The sequence below is a fragment of the Euprymna scolopes genome, chromosome 43, assembly GCF_053919585.1.
Source record: "Euprymna scolopes isolate OS-2025 chromosome 43, ASM5391958v1, whole genome shotgun sequence".
Taxonomy (NCBI): Eukaryota; Metazoa; Mollusca; class Cephalopoda; order Sepiida; family Sepiolidae; genus Euprymna; species Euprymna scolopes.
Genome location: NC_136524.1, coordinates 16,447,615 through 16,471,578, shown reverse-complemented (window position 1 = coordinate 16,471,578; position 23,964 = coordinate 16,447,615). Strand labels below are relative to the sequence as shown.

At 34.2% G+C, this 23,964-nt stretch overlaps 1 protein-coding gene across 30 annotated transcripts in view; it reads right to left on the bottom strand.

Annotated features, from left to right (window-relative positions):
* LOC145268208 (C-Jun-amino-terminal kinase-interacting protein 4-like) overlaps nucleotides 1-23,964 on the bottom strand; it is a 405,923-nt gene that overhangs the window by 42,700 nt on the left and 339,259 nt on the right. For 23 of the 30 annotated variants that reach the window (XM_080123500.1, XM_080123505.1, XM_080123502.1 and 20 more), the window contains 9 exons: nucleotides 20,752-20,964; nucleotides 15,376-15,438; nucleotides 6,715-6,783; nucleotides 4,895-5,153; nucleotides 4,326-4,406; nucleotides 3,960-4,027; nucleotides 3,355-3,506; nucleotides 2,844-3,015; nucleotides 920-1,033 (listed from right to left, as the gene is read on the bottom strand). In XM_080123500.1, the coding sequence (XP_079979626.1) occupies nucleotides 920-1,033; nucleotides 2,844-3,015; nucleotides 3,355-3,506; nucleotides 3,960-4,027; nucleotides 4,326-4,406; nucleotides 4,895-5,153; nucleotides 6,715-6,783; nucleotides 15,376-15,438; nucleotides 20,752-20,964 (1,191 nt within the window). The remainder of the gene's footprint in view (nucleotides 1-919; nucleotides 1,034-2,843; nucleotides 3,016-3,354; nucleotides 3,507-3,959; nucleotides 4,028-4,325; nucleotides 4,407-4,894; nucleotides 5,154-6,714; nucleotides 6,784-15,375; nucleotides 15,439-20,751; nucleotides 20,965-23,964) is intronic. The other 7 variants (XM_080123494.1, XM_080123490.1, XM_080123496.1 and 4 more) reach the window with 3 other exon arrangements.

The following is a 23,964-nucleotide window of genomic DNA, read 5'->3' as shown; positions in this document are numbered from 1 at the left end:
AAAAATTTTCATTAGGATTGAAAAATTTGCAGCCAAATGGGTATGATTGCATTTACCTTCCTGAAGTTTTTCAGGCTGATTTTTGTCTTAATTCTATGGACTACTATCAATTAAGCAGCAAAATTTCAGATTATTAACAAAAAATAATTATTTGTTTAATTTTTAGTGGGGACGGGGTAGTTTTCCAATGTAAAATACTTACAAAAACTTTGATATAAAAATCATATCTGTACAGCAGAAATATAAACTTAATGTATTTAAAGTTATGAAAAATAGAAAATGATAGTCTATGTAAATGATAATGTAATTTTAAATGTGTTTTTTTAAAAGTGTTTTAGTCAAATAATTGTTCATTGGATTTTTTTAGCAAAAAGTGACTACTATATATAGTCCATGTTGATTATGTGGATTATATACAGAGTAAAACAGAAAATGAAACAGAAACATGCTTTTTTATTTGTTAAAATAATAGTAAACAAATCTGTTTTTAGCCGGAAACATAAATTAAAACCTGAACGTTTGGGACAATTTATTTTATCAGATTTCTTTTACTACTTTCGTTTTCCAGGATCCTTTTATGAGCTTATTCTGAAATTAAACATTTTAAGTTTCAAGTTAAATTTTATTCTTTTATTCTGCATCAAATAGACAACAAAATTAACATGTAACTTTTTGGTCAATTAAGGAAATTAGTGAACTGCTGCAAATTCTATTGAGATTTATAAGGGAAAGAGAGGTGTTATTAAAGAGTATTTTATTTTTCCTAAATTAAATATTTTAGTTTATTAAATACTATTTCTTACTAAATAGAATCTGAAGTTATAATTTGCTGTGGTTTTGTAAAAGAAAAAAAAAACTAAAAGAGAAAAGAAAACTTTTTTAAACATTGATATTTAAGATGACAAAGAAGAGAACTTACTCTCTGAAAGGGGGACTGAGATTATGACACCATTTCCTGTCCCAATCCACAGCCGATTACAGGAGATCAACATGGAAGTAATTCTCACAAAAGAAAATCCCAATTTACCAGTTCCTATAAGAAAAAACAAAACATTATCATTAACTTTTCTCTGATCAAATACGAGGGGCGTGCAATAAGTAATGCTCCTGGCTCACTTCCGGTTGTCTGATCTACCTGAAATTTTGCATGTGCAATGATTTATATCTCTACGGGTTATGTGGCAAATTACAGCTCTGAACTAATTGTGGTTTCTGTTTTACAGGTGTTTGAACTGAGTCAGGTGTGAAATGGAGCCTGTTGAATGTCGAGCATTGATCCGGTTTTTGTATTTGAAAGGATGCACACCACAGGAGACTTTTGATGAAATGAAAGAAACTTAAGGTGATAATGCCCCATCATATGACCTTGTAAAATGCTGGCATCGTGAATTCAAACATGGCCGGAAGTCTGTGGAAACAGCTCCCAGACCTGGTCGCCCCCTTCTGCCATTGATGAGGCATCTTTCCGTCAAGTTGAGGCTGCCATTTTGGAAGATCGGCGCTTTACTAGTCGCCAAATAGCCCAAGATGTCAAGAGTAGTACAGGGTCTGTGGAAACTATCATTCATGACCATTTGCATATGCATAAGGTGTCTGCCAGATGGATTCCCAGGTTGCTCACACCATTCCAGAAGCGAGAATGCGTCGAGTGTTCGAGGATGAATTTGGAGATGTGCCAAGAAGATGAGTCAAAGTTTTTCAAAAGACTGATTACACAGAATGAAACCTGGGTCGATCACTATGATCCAGACCCTAAAGCCCAGTCAATGCAGTGGAAGCACTTGGACTCACCACCTCCAAAGGAGGCAAGGGTACAGCTCTCCGCTGGTAAGGTCATGCTCACAGTCTTCTAGGACCAGGACGGAATAGTGATGACAGATTTCCTGGCAAAGGGTACCACAATTATAGGAGCCTATTATGCTTCACTTTTGAGGAAATTAAGGGAAGCTATCAAAATCAAGAGGCGAGGAAAGATCAGCAAAGGTACCCTCCTCCTGCAGGACAATGCTCCAGTCCACAACTCGCATGTCACCTGATCAGAAGCACGGGCGTGTGGTTATGGAATCCTCCTCCCTACTCTCCTGACCTTGCACCCTCTGACTTTCACCTCTTTCCAGACATGAAGTTGTTTTTGAAAGGAAAGCATTTCCCAGATGATGCAGCCTTGATTTCTGAAGTCACGTCGTGGTTGGAGGACCAACCTGGAGTTTTCTACAAAAGCAGACTCCAGAGCTGCATCAAACGATGGGAGAAATGCATAACTCTGGGTAGTTCCTATGTAGAGAAAGACTAATAACTGTGCCAAGTTTCATTGCTCTACTACTATGGGAAGTGGGTCAGGGGCATTACTTATTGCACGCCCCTCGTATTATGTATTATACCAGATAGACCCAGTGTTGCCTGGATATAAACTATGCTAAAACATTTTATTTTATTTAGGGCATATATATACTCATTCAGTTTTGAAATTCATATATAAAAATGAAATTATTATTTTGATAGGTTGTTAAAACATTAAAATTTTTCCAGTCAATCACACCTTATATATAATAATAAAAAAAAAGTTAAATAATTGAAAACAGAAACTCATAAAAATTATAAGTGGATATAACTATAATGGAAATTTTATTTAGGATTTAGTTGTCAATCTATGTTCAGATTTAATACATAAACCGTTTGTATATAAATTAATAAGATTTCTTACAACTGTTTGTAATTAAGGTGTGTGTACAATAAGTAAAATATAATTCACATAGTGTGCATACAAAAATGACCAACTAAAAATAAGAAATTGTTATAAAGGTAATCAAATAAATATATATATGCTGTCAAAATAGACTTACCTAACATTTTACTGACATATGGTTCAATGTCAACATCTTGTAAGTGTTGATAAGTATAGGCATGATATAACCTTAGTGTACTGTCTAATCTTATAGACACCCAAACACCATCACCAACCCAGGCTAATTGGCGTACTTGACTCTCTTTTCTGGGGTGGGCATCAAAACTTTTCTGAAAAATGGATAAAATTAAATAGATTATATTAAATATTTGAAAGCTTGCAACATATTGTAAGATTTCATTCTCTACAAAATAATAAATTTTCAAAATCTTGTGTTCGAATACGCATAAAATTAAAATTGCTTGTAAAAGCTCCAATCAGTAAATTGTTAACATATCTATACAATATCGCATATGTAATAACAAGGAAATATATCATACCAAAACGAGACATAGAAAGATAAATTTATTATAACAATCTTTAATTAGTCAAAGATCTGTAAATCTGGCAGTAATTTTAATGCTGTAAATAATAAATACATACATAATAAAAAAAAAAAAAAAACTCACAACTATTGTCATGCTTTCTGGATCAACCACATGTATAGTATTTTTGTAGCCGCACCAGACATGTTTATTTGCAACTAAGACCATACAGCGGATTGAATGTAGGGGTTTTCCTAAATCTAATAGATGATAATTCTTTAGATCCCATTGACCATCTGTAAAGAAAGAAGCAATAAAATAAGATTCAAACATGTTAATTAAAAATATAATTGCATTTTTCGTTTAAAATAGTTTCCACCACATTTCATTAAAGTAAAGAAACCTATTTTTTCTATTCAATTTACATATGCATTTACATGTTGTACATTATGTAAATTAGCTGTAAAATTTTCTAGGTGCACAGAGAGTGTGAAGTGACAAGAGAAATACAGAAGTAGCTAAGAGAGAGATGGGTGATGTGTTCAATTAATTATAAAATATAACTAATTAGGACAAATAAAGCAGATTGTTTCAAACAACTCAATCCGAGAACCAAAAGATATTACATGTATTTTATATTATTAAAAATGCCTTAAGGAGACAACTGTTGATTAAGTCACATTTAGTATGATAATATATCTATTATTTATTAGCTGAAACTGTTGAGAAAATGAAAACCATTAAATTACCTGCAGCTCTGTGAAATATTGCAACAGATCCATCAGCTAACGCTGCCAGAACTCTGCCTTTTGTATGACTGTCAACAAAAAAGATTATTGTAATTGCTTATTTTGTAGATCAAACAAAAATATAAGATTGCTTATTTTGCAATCTACAAGCTGTGAATGAAGTAATATACTTTTCTCATGACTTTACCTATAAATAGGTCAGCAAATCCTGCAGAATTATATTTGCACTCTGATATGCATAAGATTTTATTGATTTCTTCAATATTCTATTAAAAACGAATTCTCTATCAAAAGGCAAATACATGCTATTGTCAAAATTATCTGAAATCTAACAGTTGGAAGATTTTAAGATGTATACAAACTTACACAATGTTTAAAACAGAATCTGGAAGTTTCACTGAATGAAGACATCTTTTCCACTGAGAGACCGACGAGTGTACATAGAGACTAGATTTAAAAATTAAAAAAAAAATTACACAGCAAAATTAAGACAAAAATTCGAGAATAATTTTAGTCAATACATCAAAATATCACAAAATAATAATTGAGAAAATGTTGGAAAATGTAGACCAAGATATTAAAAAAATATTTTTAAAATAAAAAGTAGATTTAAAACTTTTTGAACATTTGAAAAAATTTTTTAACATAAAAATAATAATTATTATAACTCATCAAAAAAATAAGAAAAATCTTTAATTTTATAACTGAAAATGATATTTCCAATAGCACAACTTAATATGTAATCATTTAGATTGTATATAACTTATATTGTGAAAATAATCTTGAGATACTAATCAATTTTAAAAAGAAAATGATAAACTAATAATGTTTATTTGATAAGAATAAACTTGATTTTTTTATATTTGAGATCCACTAAGTGGTCATCTATGCATAGGTTTATGAAATGAGATCAGCATTCTTTGGTGTAAACATACCTTCCACTTTGTGAACCTAACCACATTGTAGGCAAAATACTACTCATTTTTTCTACTTCTTCATACTGTAAGTCATTATCTGTAGCAAGTGTAGAAATTCCATCCTTCACAAGTTCTGTAGGTTCCTGGAGAAGTCTTTTTTCAGGACCTGATGAAGAACTTGAAGTTGGTGTTGTAGCACCGGATGATGCTGGAGAACCAGTTGCTTTTATCAATAAACCTTGGGCATCAGTTGAAGAAGTAGAGGAGACATCAGCACCTGTTCAATAAATAAAATATTTTATTAAAATGAAATAATTACAAGAAACAGAAATAAAAAGTTGTTTGTTTTAACTTGAGGTGCTGGGGGGGGTCACTGTTTATCAAGACTCAGAGGTTGCTCTAGGATAAAGGTTAGGTGTTAGCTAGATAAGACAACATGATCTATAATGGTGGAAAGTTAGATTATTTAAGAGGACGGCTCAACAGGAACATTGATTTAAAAATAACCATGCTATAGTCAGCCGATAAGCGACCACATCGTATTATGTTCCACAGACAGTTCTAGGAAAGAAACTCTGTCCATGGAATTTTTCTTTATTTTTAGGCACACATAGAGAGTGAGAGAAATTGTTGACAGTTGCTGTAGTTAGATGAGTATTTGTTACGAATGTTTTGGAAGAAGGAATCATAGATTGGAGCTCAGTTAATCACCTACCATAAAAAGTAATGATAGAGCAGAGACAGACTTGCAACAAATCTCTTCTGTGGTGAGAAAAAAGAAGTTCATTGTCCACTAAATTTCAAAGATGGTTTTGTACCCTGTTAAGGCAGGAAATGGTACTCTTAGGAGCTCCATCTCAGATGTGGCAACAGTACTCCATCATAGGATGTATTTGACTCTGGTTCAGGTAGAGATTTGTGCCAAGAATGAGATACTTTCTGGAGCAGTAGAATGATCCTACCATTTTTCCAGTGATTTTAGCAATAGATCTGATGTAGGTAATCTATTTTAGGTCAAGGGTGAAGGTCAGACCTGAAAGTTTGTCAAAACAGGGTGTTTCCTCAAGACGAATGCCATTCATTTCAACTGGGACAAAGTGAGGATATGAATATTAGTGGTGAAAAGATAGAAGTTTGGTTTTGGATGCATTAAAGTTAACTAGCCATTTTTTACCCCATTGTACAAGACGCTCCAGGTTGGAGGATATTTTAATAATTTACATAAAACAATAATATCTATTAAGAAACTTGGTGTTTTTAGAGTTTATCATACCCAAGTGATTGGCTGACAAAAAAGAATAAGCAGAGTACATATTACTAAGGCAGAGTTTTTATGATATCAATACTGCATTTCAAATCCCATGTAAGTCTAAATGATTATTTTCTTTTTAACTGGATACGTGTATTATAAATTTCAGAAAGTTATAATCATAAAGTATATTCATTCAAAGTGTTTGATTAAAAAAATAATTTAACAATACTAACTAATAAATATAATACATTCATCATAGTTACTTACTCTCTAATACAATACTAAGTCACATACTTGCTTCCATGAAATTTCAAATATTTTTATTTGTACTTATTGCTATTCATTAAAGATTTGTACCTATTGCTATTCATTAAAAATTTGTACTTATTGCTATTTATTAAAAATAAAACTGAATTTAAAAAAAAGGTAAAGATGAAAATTAAAATACCTGGAAACTCTCAAAATTAAGTTACATTTAACAAATTATTATGAAAAATACTCATTTTTGTTGATTAAGATTCAATTTGTTCATGATATTGCTACAACAGAAAAAGTTTGAAAAACAATGAACATAAATATAAATTACCAGATTCACTGCCCTCAGGACGACCTCGATCTTCTGATAATTCTTCATCTTTGTTTTCATCTGTCTTTTCTGAATAAAAAACAAAACAGAAAAATCAATAAAAAAAAATGTAACTAAAATATTTTCAAATGGTTTTGAGAATTAAAAAAAAAATGTCCACTATAATCTGCAAGCCAAGTTATAGATGAATAAAATGCTTAGTCATCACAACGACCATTATATTCGACTGTATACAATTTAAGGCTGTACATCTCCCATCACATTTATATTCTTTCAAAACTTGATGATCTACAGGAAATATGAAAAATATTTTGAATATTTCAATGCAACAGGTATCCTTGAAATGCAGCAGTACAACAAGAACATTACTCTGGAAATCCGCAATAAAATAATACTGGTAACTTATGGAAATAACGATGCATTTTTGGCTCAGATGATTAGCCTGGCCATGCCATAACAATCGTTACTGGCTGTGTATTTGAAAGCAGCTATTGTGAAACTAAAAGAGGGCACAGAGAAAGTGTCTGAATAAAATGCTGAAGAGATATCTCTCTGGTTGCAACATGCCAAAGAACCTTGCAGAAATTTGTGTGTGTGTGAAGGGGGAAGTAAAAAGTGGTAGTAGGGGGGGAATCAAAACAGCAGTAGGCAGTTTGGATGGAGAGAGGTGTTGTTATAACAAAAAAAAATTGGTAGTAGGCAACAGGCTCGAACCCATAATGCGAAAGAGAAAAAAAAATGTAACGTCTTGGCGAATGCATCCAAGGCGCAAGCAGAAGTCGAGAGCATTGAAATTAAGCATAGTCAATCCAACAGAGACGATAACTTGCAAAAATTTGAACAAAAAAAAAAAAAGAAAAAAAAGTCGACCCCTCCTTGTACAAAACTGCCCAGTTGAGGATAAAGGAATTAATGTTTTTGGACAGTTTTTCGAAATTTTTCGTCCGAAGGATTGAGCTTGAAAACAATACCAATCTCGTGAGGATCTGTTGCATGTTGAAAGTTTTTCAGAGACATACAAGCACGCACATGCACATTTTTGCTTTTTATATATTAGACTAGTCTGGGTGCCCGACGTTGCCCAGGTGTGTGTGTGTGTGTGTGTGAGTAGGTGGGAGGGAGGTTAGGGCGTTGGTTGAGCAAAAAAAAAATTAGGAGTAGTAGGTAGGCTCAAACCTGTAACGCGCAGAGGAAAAAGAGGTGAAAAAAAGCAAATGGTCTTATCGATGTGCCCACCACGATTGTGACGTTATAGGCGTTCAAAATAGCCTGTTTTATGCAACGTCGTTGACACGAGGTTTGAACAACTTGCAAATATGTCGATGGTAAAAAGTGGCCCTTCCTTGCAGATAACAATCTTTTTTTAATCTTTTTCACCAATTTTTTTATATTTGTCATCCAAGACATCGATCTTTGAAATGATACCAATTTTGTCATACGCATCTGTCGGAAGTTTTCGTGAGGCATACAAACACATACACATATTTTGCCTTTCATATAATAGATTAAACTAGCAGGCTCTGCCTAAGTATTGTGCATTTCTCATTCAGTAACATACCACAACACAATAACAAAAGACAAAGTAATTATTTCTTCCCGGACATGCTGTACTTAAACATGCTTGCTCTATCTTGAGCACTTTGTTAATCTCAGGTTGTCCCTCACTTCCCACAATAATTTGATAAAGAATGATGTCATAACCAAAAATAATCCCCCTCTTACACACTATACTCAAATAAAAAGAAGATGAATCAGGGGGAATTGTCCAATTTAAACACTCGTCAGTCCATGTGATGATAATCTCAAGTTGTCCTCCACTAAAGACCATGTTTTGATCAAGAATGACGTCATCACCGGAAGTTACCACCCTATCTGTCACCCTCCTACTTGAATAAACAGGAGGAGATAATGTCTGGGAAGATTGTCTTATTTACACTCGCCAATCCATGTAATGATAATCTCAAATCGTCCCCCACTTAACACCATAATTTAAAAAGGAATGGCATCATCACCGAAAGTTACCCCCCCCCCCAGCCAATCTTCCCACCCCATACTTGAAAAACAGGACGAGAAAATGTGTTTGGCTGTATTGTCTCCTAAATAGTTGCTAATCCATGTGATGATAATTGCAAGTTGTCCCCCACATACCATCATCATTTGAAGAGAAATAACGTCATCACCGAAAGTTACCACCTCACCTACTTACTCAAATAAATGGGAGAAGATAATGTCTGAGAGGATTGTCTCATTTAAACACTCTCCAATCCATGTTATGATAATCTTAGGTTGTCCCCGACTAAGCACCATAATTTTAATAAGAATGACGTCATTACCAAGAGTTATCCCCACCTGCCTATAACTCGCTACCTACTCAAAAAAACAAGAGGAGATAATATTTAGGAGGATCATTTCATTTAAACACTCCATTTGATGATAATCTCAAGTTGTACCCCACTTATCACCATCTTTTTAGAAGAATGACAATATCACCAGAAGTTACCCCCGTGCCTATCATCCTCCCCTCTTTTCTCAAATAAATAAGAGGAGATAATGTCTGAGAGGATTGTCTCATTAAAACACTCTCCAATCCATGTGAGGATAATCTCAAGTTGTCCCTCACTTAATACTGTAATTTGCAAAGAAATGATATCATCACCAGAAGTTACCTCTATGGCTACCCCCCCTCCTCGAATAAAAAGGTGGAGATAATGTATTAGAGGATTGTCTCATTTAATCACTCGCCAATCCATGTAGGAGGCATTACTATTGAAATGTCTGTCTCTCATATAACTTATAACATCCTCTACCTAGAGAGCTCAATAAACAATAAGAAATAGGAGGCATTACTTTTGTTGTATAATAAGGGGACAGGCTGTGAAGAAATCGGAGAGGCAAGCCAAGAACGTGATGTGAGGGTCACGTTATAAGCATGGCAACATGGAAAGTTGGACACGAGCATCACCTGAGCTAGTGACACACATAATTGGAATGCGGTGATGTTTCAAGGCCAAACAAACAAAAGGAAATTGGCCTACAATCGAAAACAACGGTTGTGGATTATTGGGACAATTATGCTTTGAATTAATCAAAAATAATAACATCAAAAAATATTTTATGACCAGATCGGAATGCAGCTGACATTCGCAGCTGGGGCTAGAGAAACGTGACCGATACCAATATAAACAAAGATGTTTTGGTTTTACAAAAAGAGTAGCCGGCCGACGCGGTGAGAACAAGTCTGTCATCTGTCAACACCCCCGCCACGCCACCTATCTCTCCCAACACCTCTCTCCTCGCTAGTGGAGTCAGTGACAACCGACACCAAAGTGTAAAGAAAGATTGTTTAAAATAAACTCGAATTCTTTTGTAAATAGTCGAGTCTTTTAGTTGTCATTCCAAATATACACTCGTCGGTAAACTTGTCCGACGACCATTTGTCCACGCAGTTATATATACTGAGTGCACACAAGCAACACTTTTGGAAAGCCTCTCATAGTTGATAATATCATTTGGGTTGTGAAAAATATGCAGTCATCATAACTTGATCTATTTAACTGAGTTTTGGAATACGACATCTATTGTCAATATCATCTATATATATAAAAGGCAAAATGTGTGTGACCATTTCGTGTATGTCTCTCAAAGGCTTCTTTTGCACACGCTCCCGAGAGAGGGGGGTTATGATCACTTACAACTGTTTATATAGCCACTAGATAATAATATCTACGATTTGGGAATGTGGGTCACCTCTAGATTTATTTACGTCGACTTTTATGAGATTTGCGCTATTTCGCTCTGTCCCCTGTCCTGCTTTTTAGTATAAATAAAGTGAAACTAAATTCAAACCGTGCGGTTCTCGGCATCGCGCCGGGAAACGTCTAGAAGCAATCAGCTTTGATGAATGTGGGGTCAAACTCCTATTCAATCTGGACAATGGGGAGCTGGTTTCCCCTTCCCCAACATCTGTTGGTGAAAAAAACAGTCAAAGTTAGGTAAACAAACCCAAGTTAACTGCGTGACTTCTATTTGACCTCATTAATTAAATCAAATACAAGCAGCAGAGTTAACTTTTATTGCGGCCACCTGTTTTTAATAATTAAATATATAAATTCAACTGTGTTTCCCTTGTATGTCGCGTTGGCCCAGTGGTTAACGTTGCACGTTTTTGTTTTCACACTTTAATTTCCAACTTTGCCTCAAGGGTTCGGGTTCGATCCTCATACTCCCCTACCAAAACATTTTTTTTAATTTCAAACACCCCTCCCCCCTGGAGTTTTGATTTACCCAAAACCACACACCTCAAAACACCCGGGCATCGCCGGGTACCCCCCGCTAGTATATCATAAAAATTTTTTATGCGTTTTTTTTAAAGAAGATAATGTTTAGGAGGAAATTACACTATATAATATGGTTACTTGATCTTTTGGCTAAGATCAAAGTGTAGTATCTATTCTTTACATTCAAGCTATCTTATGTCCTACCTCCCCATAAACAGAGTTAGAATATCATATTTTAATTAATACTAAAGAAAAATGGCCAGTCAAGTTTCAGAGAAATGACATCATTTCCGGTATAATGATTCGGCAGTTTTCAATTCATATTAAAATACATTGTTTCCTTTATAAAACATAGCAACTGTTTTGTGTACTTCTTTTCAATACATATTTTCATTTATAATTTTTTTCTACCTTACCGTTTCTCATGATTCTTGGATATATTACTACACAATTACACATTAGACACAACAATTACATAGGTACCATTTTTTTACTTGAAAACCAGTATTTCTTCAGTATTTTAGTGAAGAAACACATCTGTAAGAAGTCAAAATTAATGCCATTATAGAAAGTTGACGCCATTTCTGGTGACAGGAGTCAGCATTTTTTTAAATATACATGAAATACATTGCATTCATTTAAAATTATGTAGATTAGATTTTCCGGAAAATATCGACCCCTCCCATCACAAAAAACTGCTTGGTTCACCCAGACAGAATTAATCGTTTTGGCCAATTTTTCAACAATTTTTTTCAGAGTTTGATCTTTATAACGATACCAATTTTGCCATTGTTTGATGCGTCTGTCAAAAGTTTTTAGCAGATATACAAACAAACAAACACACAGACAACTTTCCTTTATATAATAGATGTCAATTTCAACTAAAAATTATCTGCTTAATCGTCATGTCGCAATTAGTTTAATATTACTGTATTGTTTAAAAAAATCCTGTATGTTCATGATTCATAGAAAAAAAAGGCCAGTCCTATTCTTTTGAGCAGTGAATGTAAACAAGATAATTCTGGTTGCCAAAGTATCCTATGAAATTGAAATCATAGGCCTTTGTTTTGGGAAGAAATGAAAAATTTTAATATATCTGCACTTATTGTACCATGATGAAGTAATAACGCTATTATTTAGAAAGTGAATCCTAACATAGAGAGGGGAGGGTAAAGGCATTCTTAACATTGGGAAGGGAGAATGTTTGTAAGTAATCTTTTACCTAACAATAAAAACTATAATGTAAATACGTATATAAGCACCTAATTTATTTTAGATAAAACCATTTACACTAAGGCATATACAAAATACATCGTACAGTTTCCATCATAAGTACCCTCATCTTACCACCCCCCCTCCCGGTCCAAATATACAACATGAAATTGAGTTCTCATGTGGCTGATGTCTTCCTAATTCTACTTTTGCTTTTTCTCACTCACATGCCCCTATTTTGAATTCGCAGCAGTAGGTCGACATCAGTAGACTTTTTTTTGTACCAAAATGATCATTAAAAATATATATATATTATTTTTTAAAGTTTAACCTATTTCAAACCAATATAAATTGCACGGTAAAACAAAACTCATTTTTTCCGAATCATTTAATCAAGTAAAGATTCCATTTTAATTATTTGATTGCTAAATTTAAGATATTCTAGCAAAATACCTAACAATTTTATAAACAAAAATATTGTAAAGAAATGAAATTAACTTGAAAATACTATAAAAAAAATAGTTTTTTAAATGGTGTCATCAAGGAAAAAATGGCATTTTCACTTGATTAAATAGTTTGAAAAAAGGTAAATGGTTTTTGTTATAATTAACATTTTTTTCTGTGCAATAATGTATATTAGTTGATTATTAAATTTTAAAAAGCTATTATTTTGCATGGTAATTTCATGTTAAATTCAGTTTTTTTACAATATTTTTGTTTATTAAATTGTTAGTTAATTTGCTAGAATATCTGTATAAATTTAGTAATTAAGTAAAAAAGTATAACTTTTAAATTGAAATAATAAAAATAATTAATGTTTTAATGCACAATATTTTATATCATTATTAAATAGGTTAAATTTTAAAATAAAAACATTGGTAATGATTGTTTTGGTACCAAAAAAAGTTCATTGAATGTCGATCCACTGCTATGAGACATGTGAGTGAAAAGAATCAAAAGTAGAATCAGGGAGACATCAGCTACATGAAACCTGTGATTAAAATCGTAGGTTTGATCTGTTTTACGATGAAATTAAACTTAGGTGTATCTGAACTTATTGAATGTCACTGAAATAATAACAGTTTTATTTAGGAAGACATTCCTAACATGTGGATGGGAGGGTGAAGCCAATCTTTACATGTGGAGGGTAGGGTGTTTTGTAATTAATCTCTACTCTCACTTAACCTCCATAAAACATAGTCCATTAAGTACATAGTTGCGCTAAGGAAGATAAACAATACATTGTACTGTTTTCATAATGTGTAAATCGAGTACCCCTCACCCATAGGATTCTTTTAGTTATTAGGCGTTCATGTGTCAATAAAAAAAAAAAAATAAAAAATTATTTTTGGGTTTATAGTGGGGAATTAGTTTTTAATAAGAAACCGAATAAGAAGGAAGAGGAAATAAAATGTATCAAGGACAAACTGCTTTAGAAGAAGATCAAATTCGTTAATTGGCAGCTCAAAATTTGAAAGGTAAACAATTCATTGATAATGAATTGTTTACCTGATCATTTGTCTTAATTTGCGGAGATGTAATGAATTTCAACCAGACAAGTAAATACCTTTGGGTTTTAAATCAATATTTCAATTTTTGTTTTCTGCAATTCGATCAGAGCAGAAGTGAATATGTTGTTTATTTAGCAAGACACAGCTGTCAGTAATAACAGTAGTAATAGTTGTAGAGATATAAATGACGGGCATACACACAGAGACACAGAATATGTTGCGCTGTTTTATTCTGTCTCTCTATGTCTGTCAGTTTCTATTTGTCTCTCTGTAGTGCAAGCATTATTGGGACCTGCAGAATCAGTTGCACTCTCTTTGGCTGTTTCTCTGTGTGTCTCATTCTAGTGAAAGCATTATCGGAAATCTGAATGTAAAAAGCAAGGTGTTATGGTAAAAACCGATGAAAATGTTGAATCTGTGCTAAAATGACCTGCACAATAAAAAGTAAGGGATATCTATAATAGCATAGATTTGCTACTCTAAGAGAAATCGGCAGCTATAGTGAATGCATCAAAGAAGTATTAGGTACCATTTGCTAATTGTACAACATAGAATGACAGAATATGTTTGTTCAGTCAATGAAATTGTTGGAATTAGCAGACGTGAAGCAGAGAGCATTTCAGTAGCTAGCGAGATAATAGGCCTTTTGTAAGTGTTGGAAGCACATAACCGTGAAACAATAATTACGATGAAGCATGAGGAAATAATAGCTCCATAGCTCCATTGCGGTAGTGAAAGTAGAAAATTATTAGTTGCCATGCTACTACGTCTAAGAATGTCATAATTGGGAATGAAATGTAAAATGGGTTAAAAAAGTGTAATTTTTTAAAAATTCATTGATGAACCATCCTCCTCGCCATTTCTCTTTCATCAACCTTATTTTTTATGTTGTTTCTTGCTTCATCCTCTTCTTACCTACTCATATCTATTGTATTTTGGGTTTTTTTTTCAAATTTGTAATTGTGATGAGTGAAACAATCTGAAGAAATCTTGCAAATATAAAAATCATGACTTTTCCCACTTATCCCTAATATTTTGGTGCATTTAATTCCCATTATTTTCTTTTAGATATATATTTTTTACATTTGATTATATGTGTTCTTTTGCTTAGGTAAATTTATATTGTGTCAATTTAGTCTAGTACAATAGAACTGATCTCCAAAAATAAGCATTCAACTAACCAAATCATTATCATCCTTACAAACTAACTGAACAGTCACACTCAACTCAAGCAACACAGTTCAAAAGATGAGATTCTAACTGTATAAATTTTTTTATAAATATACAGCAATATAATTAATTGTGAAACAAGTCTTGATATACAAAAAGAAACATTTTGGAAAGATCTAAAATCTAAAACCATTTTCAGCTTCTATCTGTGATTGTTGAGTGATAAAAATACTTTCTGAAAATGCAGATTCTCATCAATCATATCTTGTGGGTTGCTGCTGTGTGTCTTCCTCAGCATTTTAGATAATTAACCAATAATCAGATTCCTTTCGTGCAACAAAATCAAATGCATTGTTACTAACTTATTTAGATTTTGTGCAGAAGCTATGAATAGGAAGCATACATCTGAACAAAAGGGTTTTCCCACTCTCGCTATGTTCTGTTGTTTGCTATGCAGTGAATAGCATAGGCTTTTATATATTCCATTTTACCTTTCAGCGCTTGTACGGCTGCTTTGACAGATTCCATAGAGGATTTCCCATCTGGACTGCTCTCTGTGGAAGGAAATATTTACATAACTGATAAAGAAAAAGTGTGCCTACAACAAAAAAAAAAAGGTGCAACACATCTTCACTAAACACTACAGAAAACAGAAGAGAAAAAAGCATGCATTTCATTTAAATCAACCTTAGGAATAGCAATTAATTTTAAGATATGACATTAATTTTAAGATATGACATTAATTTTAAGATATGACATTAATTTTAAGATATGACATTAATTTTCTATGCTTATCTATTATTACAGAGGAGATATTTTTGTACCGATTTGTTACTAAGCTGATTCTAATATTAATTTCTTAAGAGAATGAGGGCTGTAATGTGTGATCTTACTCTCAATATATGCAAACAACTTAAAATTCATAATTTTCTGTTCATTTTAACTATTCATCAATCTTCATGGTACACCTTGAATAAAATGTCTCTTTTATCCTTTAAATGATTGAAAATTTACATCAAAAAATATTTTTTGAAGTAAGTGAAATTGGCAATGTTTTTGTACTAGCAAAAATAAACTAATGAACCTCAAACAAATTTGATATACATAACTTATTTCAAGCATTTATTTTAAGTTGCATAAACTAATATTTTATATTTAAACTAAACATAAACTTATATATGTTCGTTAGTTGTGTTAGATATGAGAAACAATTGAGAATGATGAACTTCTTTACTTATGAACTAAATGAGAGAGGCAGATAGGTATGAGGAGTAATAGAAAAAAGAAAAAGGAGCGAGAGCAGAAATAACAAGAAGGGAAAAAAGAAGAGAGGTGAAAGAGAAAGAAGAGTAGAGAGGAGGGGTACGAGAGAAGAGAGGAGAGGAGGGGTACGAGAGAAGAGAGGAGGGGTACGAGAGAAGAGAGGAGGGGTACGAGAGAAGAGAGGAGGGGTACGAGAGAAGAGAGAAACAGGAGCAGAGAGGATCGAAAATGGAGAGGGAACGAGAGTAGCGAGGAAGGGAAAGTGAGAAGAGAACAAAGAAAGGTGAGAATAGAGACGGAAGCGAAAATAGAGATATAAGTACTAGGAAGAAAAATGGATAGAGAAGAAAAAGAGAAAGAGGAAGAAAAAGAGAGAGGGGAGAAAAAAAGAGAGAGGGGAGAAAAAAAGAAAGAGGAAGAAAAAAAGAGAGAGGGGAGAAAAAAAGAGAGAGGGGAGAAAAAAAGAGAGAGGGGAGAAAAAAAGAGAGAGGGGAGAAAAAAAGAGAGAGGGGAGAAAAAAAGAGAGGGGAGAAAAAAAGAGAGGGGAGAAAAAGAGAGAGGGGAGAAAAAGAGAGAGGGGAGAAAAAGAGAGAGGGGAGAAAAAGAGAGAGGGGAGAAAAAGAGAGAGGGGAGAAAAAGAGAGAGGGGGAAAAAGAGAGAGGGGGGAAAAGAGAGAGGGGGGAAAAGAGAGAGGGGGGAAAAGAGAGAGGGGGGAAAAGAGAGAGGGGGGAAAAGAGAGAGGGGGGAAAAGAGAGAGGGGGGAAAAGAGAGAGGGGGGAAAAGAGAGAGGGGGGAAAAGAGAGAGGGGGGAAAAGAGAGAGGGGGGAAAAGAGAGAGGGGGGAAAAGAGAGAGGGGGGAAAAGAGAGAGGGGGAAAAGAGAGAGGGGGAAAAGAGATAGGGGGAAAAGAGAGAGGGGGAAAAGAGATAGGGGGAAAAGAGATAGGGGAAAAGAGATAGGGGGAAAAGAGATAGGGGGAAAAGAGATAGGGGGAAAAGAGATAGGGGGAAAAGAGATAGGGGGAAAAGAGATAGGGGGAAAAGAGATAGGGGGAAAAGAGATAGGGGGAAAAGAGATAGGGGGAAAAGAGATAGGGGGAAAAGAGATAGGGGGAAAAGAGATAGGGGGAAAAGAGATAGGGGGAAAAGAGATAGGGGGAAAAGAGATAGGGGGAAAAGAGATAGGGGGAAAAGAGATAGGGGGAAAAGAGATAGGGGGAAAAGAGATAGGGGGAAAAGAGATAGGGGGAAAAGAGATAGGGGGAAAAGAGATAGGGGGAAAAGAGATAGGGGGAAAAAGAGAGAGGGGGGAAAAAGAGAGGGGGGAAAAAGAGAGGGGGGAAAAAGAGAGGGGGGGAAAAGAGAGAGGGGGGAAAAGAGAGAGGGGGAAAAAGAGAGAGGGGGAAAAAGAGAGAGGGGGAAAAAGAGAGAGGGGGAAAAAGAGAGAGGGGGAAAAAGAGAGAGGGGGGAAAAGAGAGAGGGGGGAAAAGAGAGAGGGGGGAAAAGAGAGAGGGGGAAAAGAGAGAGGGGGGAAAAGAGAGAGGGGGGAAAAAGAGAGAGGAGAGAAAAAGAGAGAGGGAGAGAAAAAGAGAGAGGGAGAGAAAAAGAGAGAGGGAGAGAAAAAGAGAGAGGGGAGAAAAAGAGAGAGGGAGAGAAAAAGAGAGAGGGGAGAAAAAGAGAGAGGGGAGAAAAAGAGAGAGGGAGAGAAAAAGAGAGAGGGGAGAAAAAGAGAGAGGGGAGAAAAAGAGAGAGGGGAAAAGAGAGAGGGGGAAAAGAGAGAGGGGGAAAAGAGATAGGGAGAAAAAAGATAGGGAGAAAAAAGATAGGGAGAAAAAAAGATAGGGAGAAAAAAGATAGGGAGAAAAAAAGATAGGGAGAAAAAAGATAGGGAGAAAAAAAGATAGGGAGAAAAAAAGATAGGGAGAAAAAAAGATAGGGAGAAAAAAAGATAGGGAGAAAAAAAGATAGGGAGAAAAAAAGATAGGGAGAAAAAAAGATAGGGAGAAAAAAAGATAGGGAGAAAAAAAGATAGGGAGAAAAAAAGATAGGGAGAAAAAAAGATAGGGAGAAAAAAAGATAGGGAGAAAAAAAGATAGGGAGAAAAAAAGATAGGGAGAAAAAAAGATAGGGAGAAAAAAAGATAGGGAGAAAAAAAGATAGGGAGAAAAAAAGATAGGGAGAAAAAAAGATAGGGAGAAAAAAAGATAGGGAGAAAAAAAGATAGGGAGAAAAAAAGATAGGGAGAAAAAAAGATAGGGAGAAAAAAAGATAGGGAGAAAAAAAGATAGGGAGAAAAAAAGATAGGGAGAAAAAAAGATAGGGAGAAAAAAAGATAGGGAGAAAAAAAGATAGGGAGAAAAAAAGATAGGGAGAAAAAAAGATAGGGAGAAAAAAGATAGGGAGAAAAAGATAGGGAGAAAAAGATAGGGAGAAAAAGATAGGGAGAAAAAGATAGGGAGAAAAAGATAGGGAGAAAAAGATAGGGAGAAAAAAAGATAGGGAGAGAAAAAGAGAGGGAGAAAAAGAGAGAGGGAGAAAAAGAGAGAGGGAAGAAAAAGAGAGAGGAGGGAAAAAGAGAGAGGAGGGAAAAAGAGAGAGGAGGGAAAAAGAGAGAGGAGGGAAAAAGAGAGAGGAGGGAAAAAGAGAGAGGAGGGAAAAAGAGAGAGGAGGGAAAAAAAGAGAGGAGGGAAAAAAAGAGAGGAGGGAAAAAAAGAGAGGAGGGAAAAAAAGAGAGGAGGGAAAAAGAGAGGAGGGAAAAAGAGAGAGGAGGGAAAAAGAGAGAGGAGAAAGAGAGGAGGGGAGAGGAAAAGGGAGAGGAAAAGGGAGAAATAGAAAAAGGAAGAACGAGTCAGAGGGAAAGGTGTGTTAAAAAAGTAAAACAACAATTTCAAAAGATGTTATATACTTTTTAAAACTCTTATTCATTCACTTGGGCAATGCTTGATAACCGTGCTAGTCATATATAATTTGTAAAAATATTATCTAGAATGTTAAGTTTATTTTTTTTAGAAAAACGAAACTATAGCAATAAAAAATGGCTACTCTAGTAAACCCCATCAATTTTTTTAATCAATGAAAATGATTAGTTATTTATTACAATGATATTGAGATTAAAACACCAAATTCATATTTATAAAATAGAACAATAGCTCTTTTTTAATATACTCATCATAAGTATGTACTTAATGTACAGTTTGCATCTAAATTCCAGATACTTTTAATATTCAGAAATAATTACCAGATTATTTACATAAGATTTTTTAAAAACAAAAACAAGAAGATTTCTAGGTAAAAAGGATAAAAAAAGCAGTTTGCATAATGAAAACAAAAGTTTGCTCCATCTCTAAATGTGAGAACAAGAATATTTAAGTAATAATAAGTGCATAAATGACAATATTTGAAAACTAAAAATAAGCAATCAGAATAAAAATGTGAAGACTATCAAAATTACTAATCTTTAAAGTTAAACAATAAAAATAACTAAAAAAATGAAATAATTAAAAAATAGTACACACAACAAGCATGATTACACATCAAATGATAAAATGGTAAAAAGAAAAATATACAAAAATGTGAGAAAAAACCATGCAGCTAGGAAGGAACACAGAGAATGCTTAAAGATAAGCTACATAATGGGGGATCTAATAAAACCATCTTTATCAATATCTTCAATTGTTAGAAATTATAAATATATGTGTATGACAGAAAATTCAATATATCTATAAATACCCCACCAATGTAATTTCTTTCTGATTTTTCAAAGTTTTGGATGTCTCCAAAAGGAATTACTCCTTAAAAACAAAAACATTCATAAATGATTTGTGGATCATATAGGATCATAACAAATCTACATTCAACAGCTCTCAAAAAGCAATCATTTGAAATAAGAGACAAAATTCATAACAAAATTTCACCCCGGCAGGTTTTCCGGAGAAAATCTTATCTCTAAATTATTTTGAGATTTACCTAGGGGATATATAACTAATCTCTAAAGTGTTCATATTTGACAAAATCTTAAACTTTGAAAATGTTATTAAAAAAATTTGTGTAAAAACAAATGGCCAGTGAGGAGGACAGCCACTCTAAAAATGCAAGATCCATCTGAATTGAAAAGAAAATCAGTCTAACTCCCTCCATTTCACCATTTTTTTTCAAAATAAAAAAATATATTTTTAAAAGAAATTACTGAATAAAAATAATGGTAATTCATCTATATAATTAGGCAATGCTTTAAATATATACTTATATATTCGAGAGAAGTTATAAGCTGGTAGCTATAAAAAATATGTCTTTAGAAAAACCTCACACCTATCATGGTTTCAATACTTTTGCTGAGCATTGTACATAAAAGAATTGCCACGTGAATGCTCATATATCAGCTTCAGTCTTTTGAACTGAAATGAGCACTGTTTATTTTTTCAACAAAATTAATATTTCAAGAATTGAAAAATAATAAAGCCATAAATTCAGTTGTGTACATACAACTTTGCGATTTTGTTGTTAAAAATTAAAATAAGAAATGTGCACGTGATAAAAGACATCAGCTAGATGATAAGGCAGAGAGCAAGACGTGTATGGCAAGAAGAAAGCTCAACAACTGCCTTACCTCTCAGAGCTGGTGAATCAGCAGGTGATGAACTTTTACTGGTTGTTCGACTAGCAGTGCCAGTTGCACATTGTACAAATGTTATACCACCTATTCCACTGTCTGAGTTATTGCTACCAGACCCACCTGGAGATGATGGTGGCTTTATTTGAGGAGAACAGGAATCCGCCTTCAAAATTTCTTCTTCCACTGGGTAGTCAGACTCCATAGCACCTAAAACAAGATTTAAAATTATCAAGTTACCATCGATAATTTTAGTTGGAAATTTTTTTTTTTTTTTTTTTTAATTTTCTTTTTGAAAACATTGAATACCCACAAGCTCAAAACAACTTATATTTTGTTAGTTATATTTTCACATTTTCAAAGTTGTACGAACTTTTGCCTGTAGTGTCTATGATGTATCTTTAAAAAAGAAAGGAAACAACTGGAACATGTTAGTTAAGCACCTTAATTGACAGCACTTTATAACGTGAAAGTTTTAAAAATAATGATAATGGTATTAATCTATCAGAATATACATTATCTATTATTATACTAAAACTAAGTTAATCAATGTTTGTTTCCCTATAATCTTCTCTTATATAGTTTAATCACAATACATGCTAAAATCGTCTTTGGTTTTGGGATTGAGTTATGTTTCTTTTAAATTTCATTTTAATTGTTCTAATTGCAATAAACTCATCAAATTACCAATCTCTTGAAGGTTCCATTAGTCTATGTTTTTTGTTTCTTTCCCTCTTATTTGATAAATTGTGTGTGTGTGTTTCTATCCACTCATTTCTGTCTCTATTAGCAGTCAAAGGTAATAAAACTAACTATTAAAAATACTGGAATAGCAGATTATAAATAATAATGCATATCACCAAAAGTATTAATATTAAACGTACAGCTGGAGAGATGAAAAATAAAAATAAAGTGAACTAAAAGTGACTAATTTAGGATTTTGTCTTTACTTAAAAATTTGAACTAACTTTGAAAACTCACTATTTTATTCTACTAGACAAGGGGATTCTGAGTATCCTTCCGGCAATGTAGAAATGGTCTTGTTTACTGGTAGATCATTCTTTATTTGATTTAGACTTAGAATTATCTCCTGCTTTAAAAGTGTGCCAGTTGGCACAGTTTAATATTCAAATTTAAAATCGTTAAATACAATTTAGGCGCGCAGTGCAATTGATTGTTTCGACGCGTTAAAAAAATGAAAAATGACACCCACGCAAATTCCGGCATGACCTTTATATACCAAAGGTGCGTACGTAGTTGAAAGCACCCCATGTGATGTCTTCCGTCCAATGGAATTCCTCCTAGGACACATTTTAAAACTGATTTTCTAGAGCTCGTTTGGAGCCAATCAAACCAAATATAAACATGCACAAACACAAAATCTATCTCTTTAGTCTCTTAGCCTTTCGAGCATTCTTTCGTCTCTTTAAACTCTTCCGACTCATTCAACGCTTTCTCATTAGGACTTACCACGCGTGCAAACATCAATTATTTCATTTCCACTGCTCCGCGCATTAATACTCTCTTTTAACAGACGAACATTAATATTGTCTATGTTACATATTTGAACATTCAAAGAACACAAAAAAGAGACTCTCCACCTTTCATATGAACTCAAAAAAAAAAGAACTCTGAAATATTGAGAACTATGTTTTAACTTGTTATTATTTGTTATTTCTATTCCGGAAATAAACCTCCGTTTGTGTTGCACATAAGATTTCTTATTTTTATTTTTATTATTTGTGGAGGAAGTCAGTTCCCAAAAAAAGGCCAGGCGACCCCCACAAGTTGGTGACCCGACGCAGAAATCATATGCACAACGGAATCTTATAAACTATTAAACAACCATGACTCAGCGGAAAAAGCGACAATTTTTTTTCGACCACAATTTCAAGCTCCGCGTCATCGGAAAAAGTCAGTTGACAGTTTAAAGGCTTTGAAATCACTTTCGAGCGAAGAAAACAAACATGGAACCTTCCTGTGTTGAAAAACCTCTGGCAACGTTAACGGTAAATATACCAGCATTTAATCCTACCAACATAAAGACCTGGTTTATCCAAATCCAGGCCCTTTTCGACGCAAAGCGGATAACGTCTCAACGAACCAAATACTGTTACTTGGTGGAAAAACTCCCGGAAGAGGTGACGGATTTATTGGAGAATGTGCCTGAAGACAACCCATATGACGAACTTTAGAAGGCCATCTTACGACGGACAGGCTTTCCAAACGAAACAAGGTTACGCAATCTTTTCACCCAAGTAGAATTGGGAGATCGCACCCCGTCACAACTTTTGCGATACATGCGTACATTGCTAGGGGACAACAAAATGTCCGAAAATATAATGAGAAGTCTGTGGCTGGATAAACTTCCAGACACAACAGTACAAATCCTAGCACCCACAACGGAAGAGACAAATATTGAAAAACTCGCCGATATGGCAGATCGAATCCATGAAAATCTGAGGCACCGCAAAGTAAACTCAGCACAAGCACAGCAGAAACAGACGTGCGACGACGATATATTGGGACTAAAAATGACGGTCGAAAATCTCACTCGACAAGTGCAGGAATTAATGCAAATAAACCATCGTTACTCATTTAATAAACGATCGGACTACCGAAAACGAAGTCTTAGTAGAGGTCGAAGCAACACACGGGAACGAGCGAACGAAATCTGTTTTTACCACAAAAAATTCGGCACACAAGCTCGGCGTTGCACTTATCCTTGTTCTTTTAAAAACAAGAATCAGGGAAACGAATATTCCGGCCAGTAGAGACGACGACTGTCGCTGGATTTTCCACTAAAGGTCGTTTATTTTTTATTCGTGATAATAATCATGGATATAATTTCTTAATAGACACTGGAGCTGAAATCAGCGTGATACCACCTCTACGTAAACAAAAAGCTATTCCACAGCCTTACCACCTCCAAGCAGCTAATGGCACACAAATACCGACATACGGTGAAAAATATTTAGACGTCAATCTCGGCCTGCGCCGCACATTTCCGTGGATTTTTACCATAGCCAACGTGACGACACCAATATTAGGAGCAGATTTCCTAGCACGGTTTAATCTATCGGTAGACATGACTAGTCGCACACTGACTGATAACCAAACAAAAATCGTAATTAAAGGTATCACCACAAGATACCAGTCTACTGGGATTAGTTCTGCCTTACCTGAAGAGACGTACATTCGTCGGCTGTT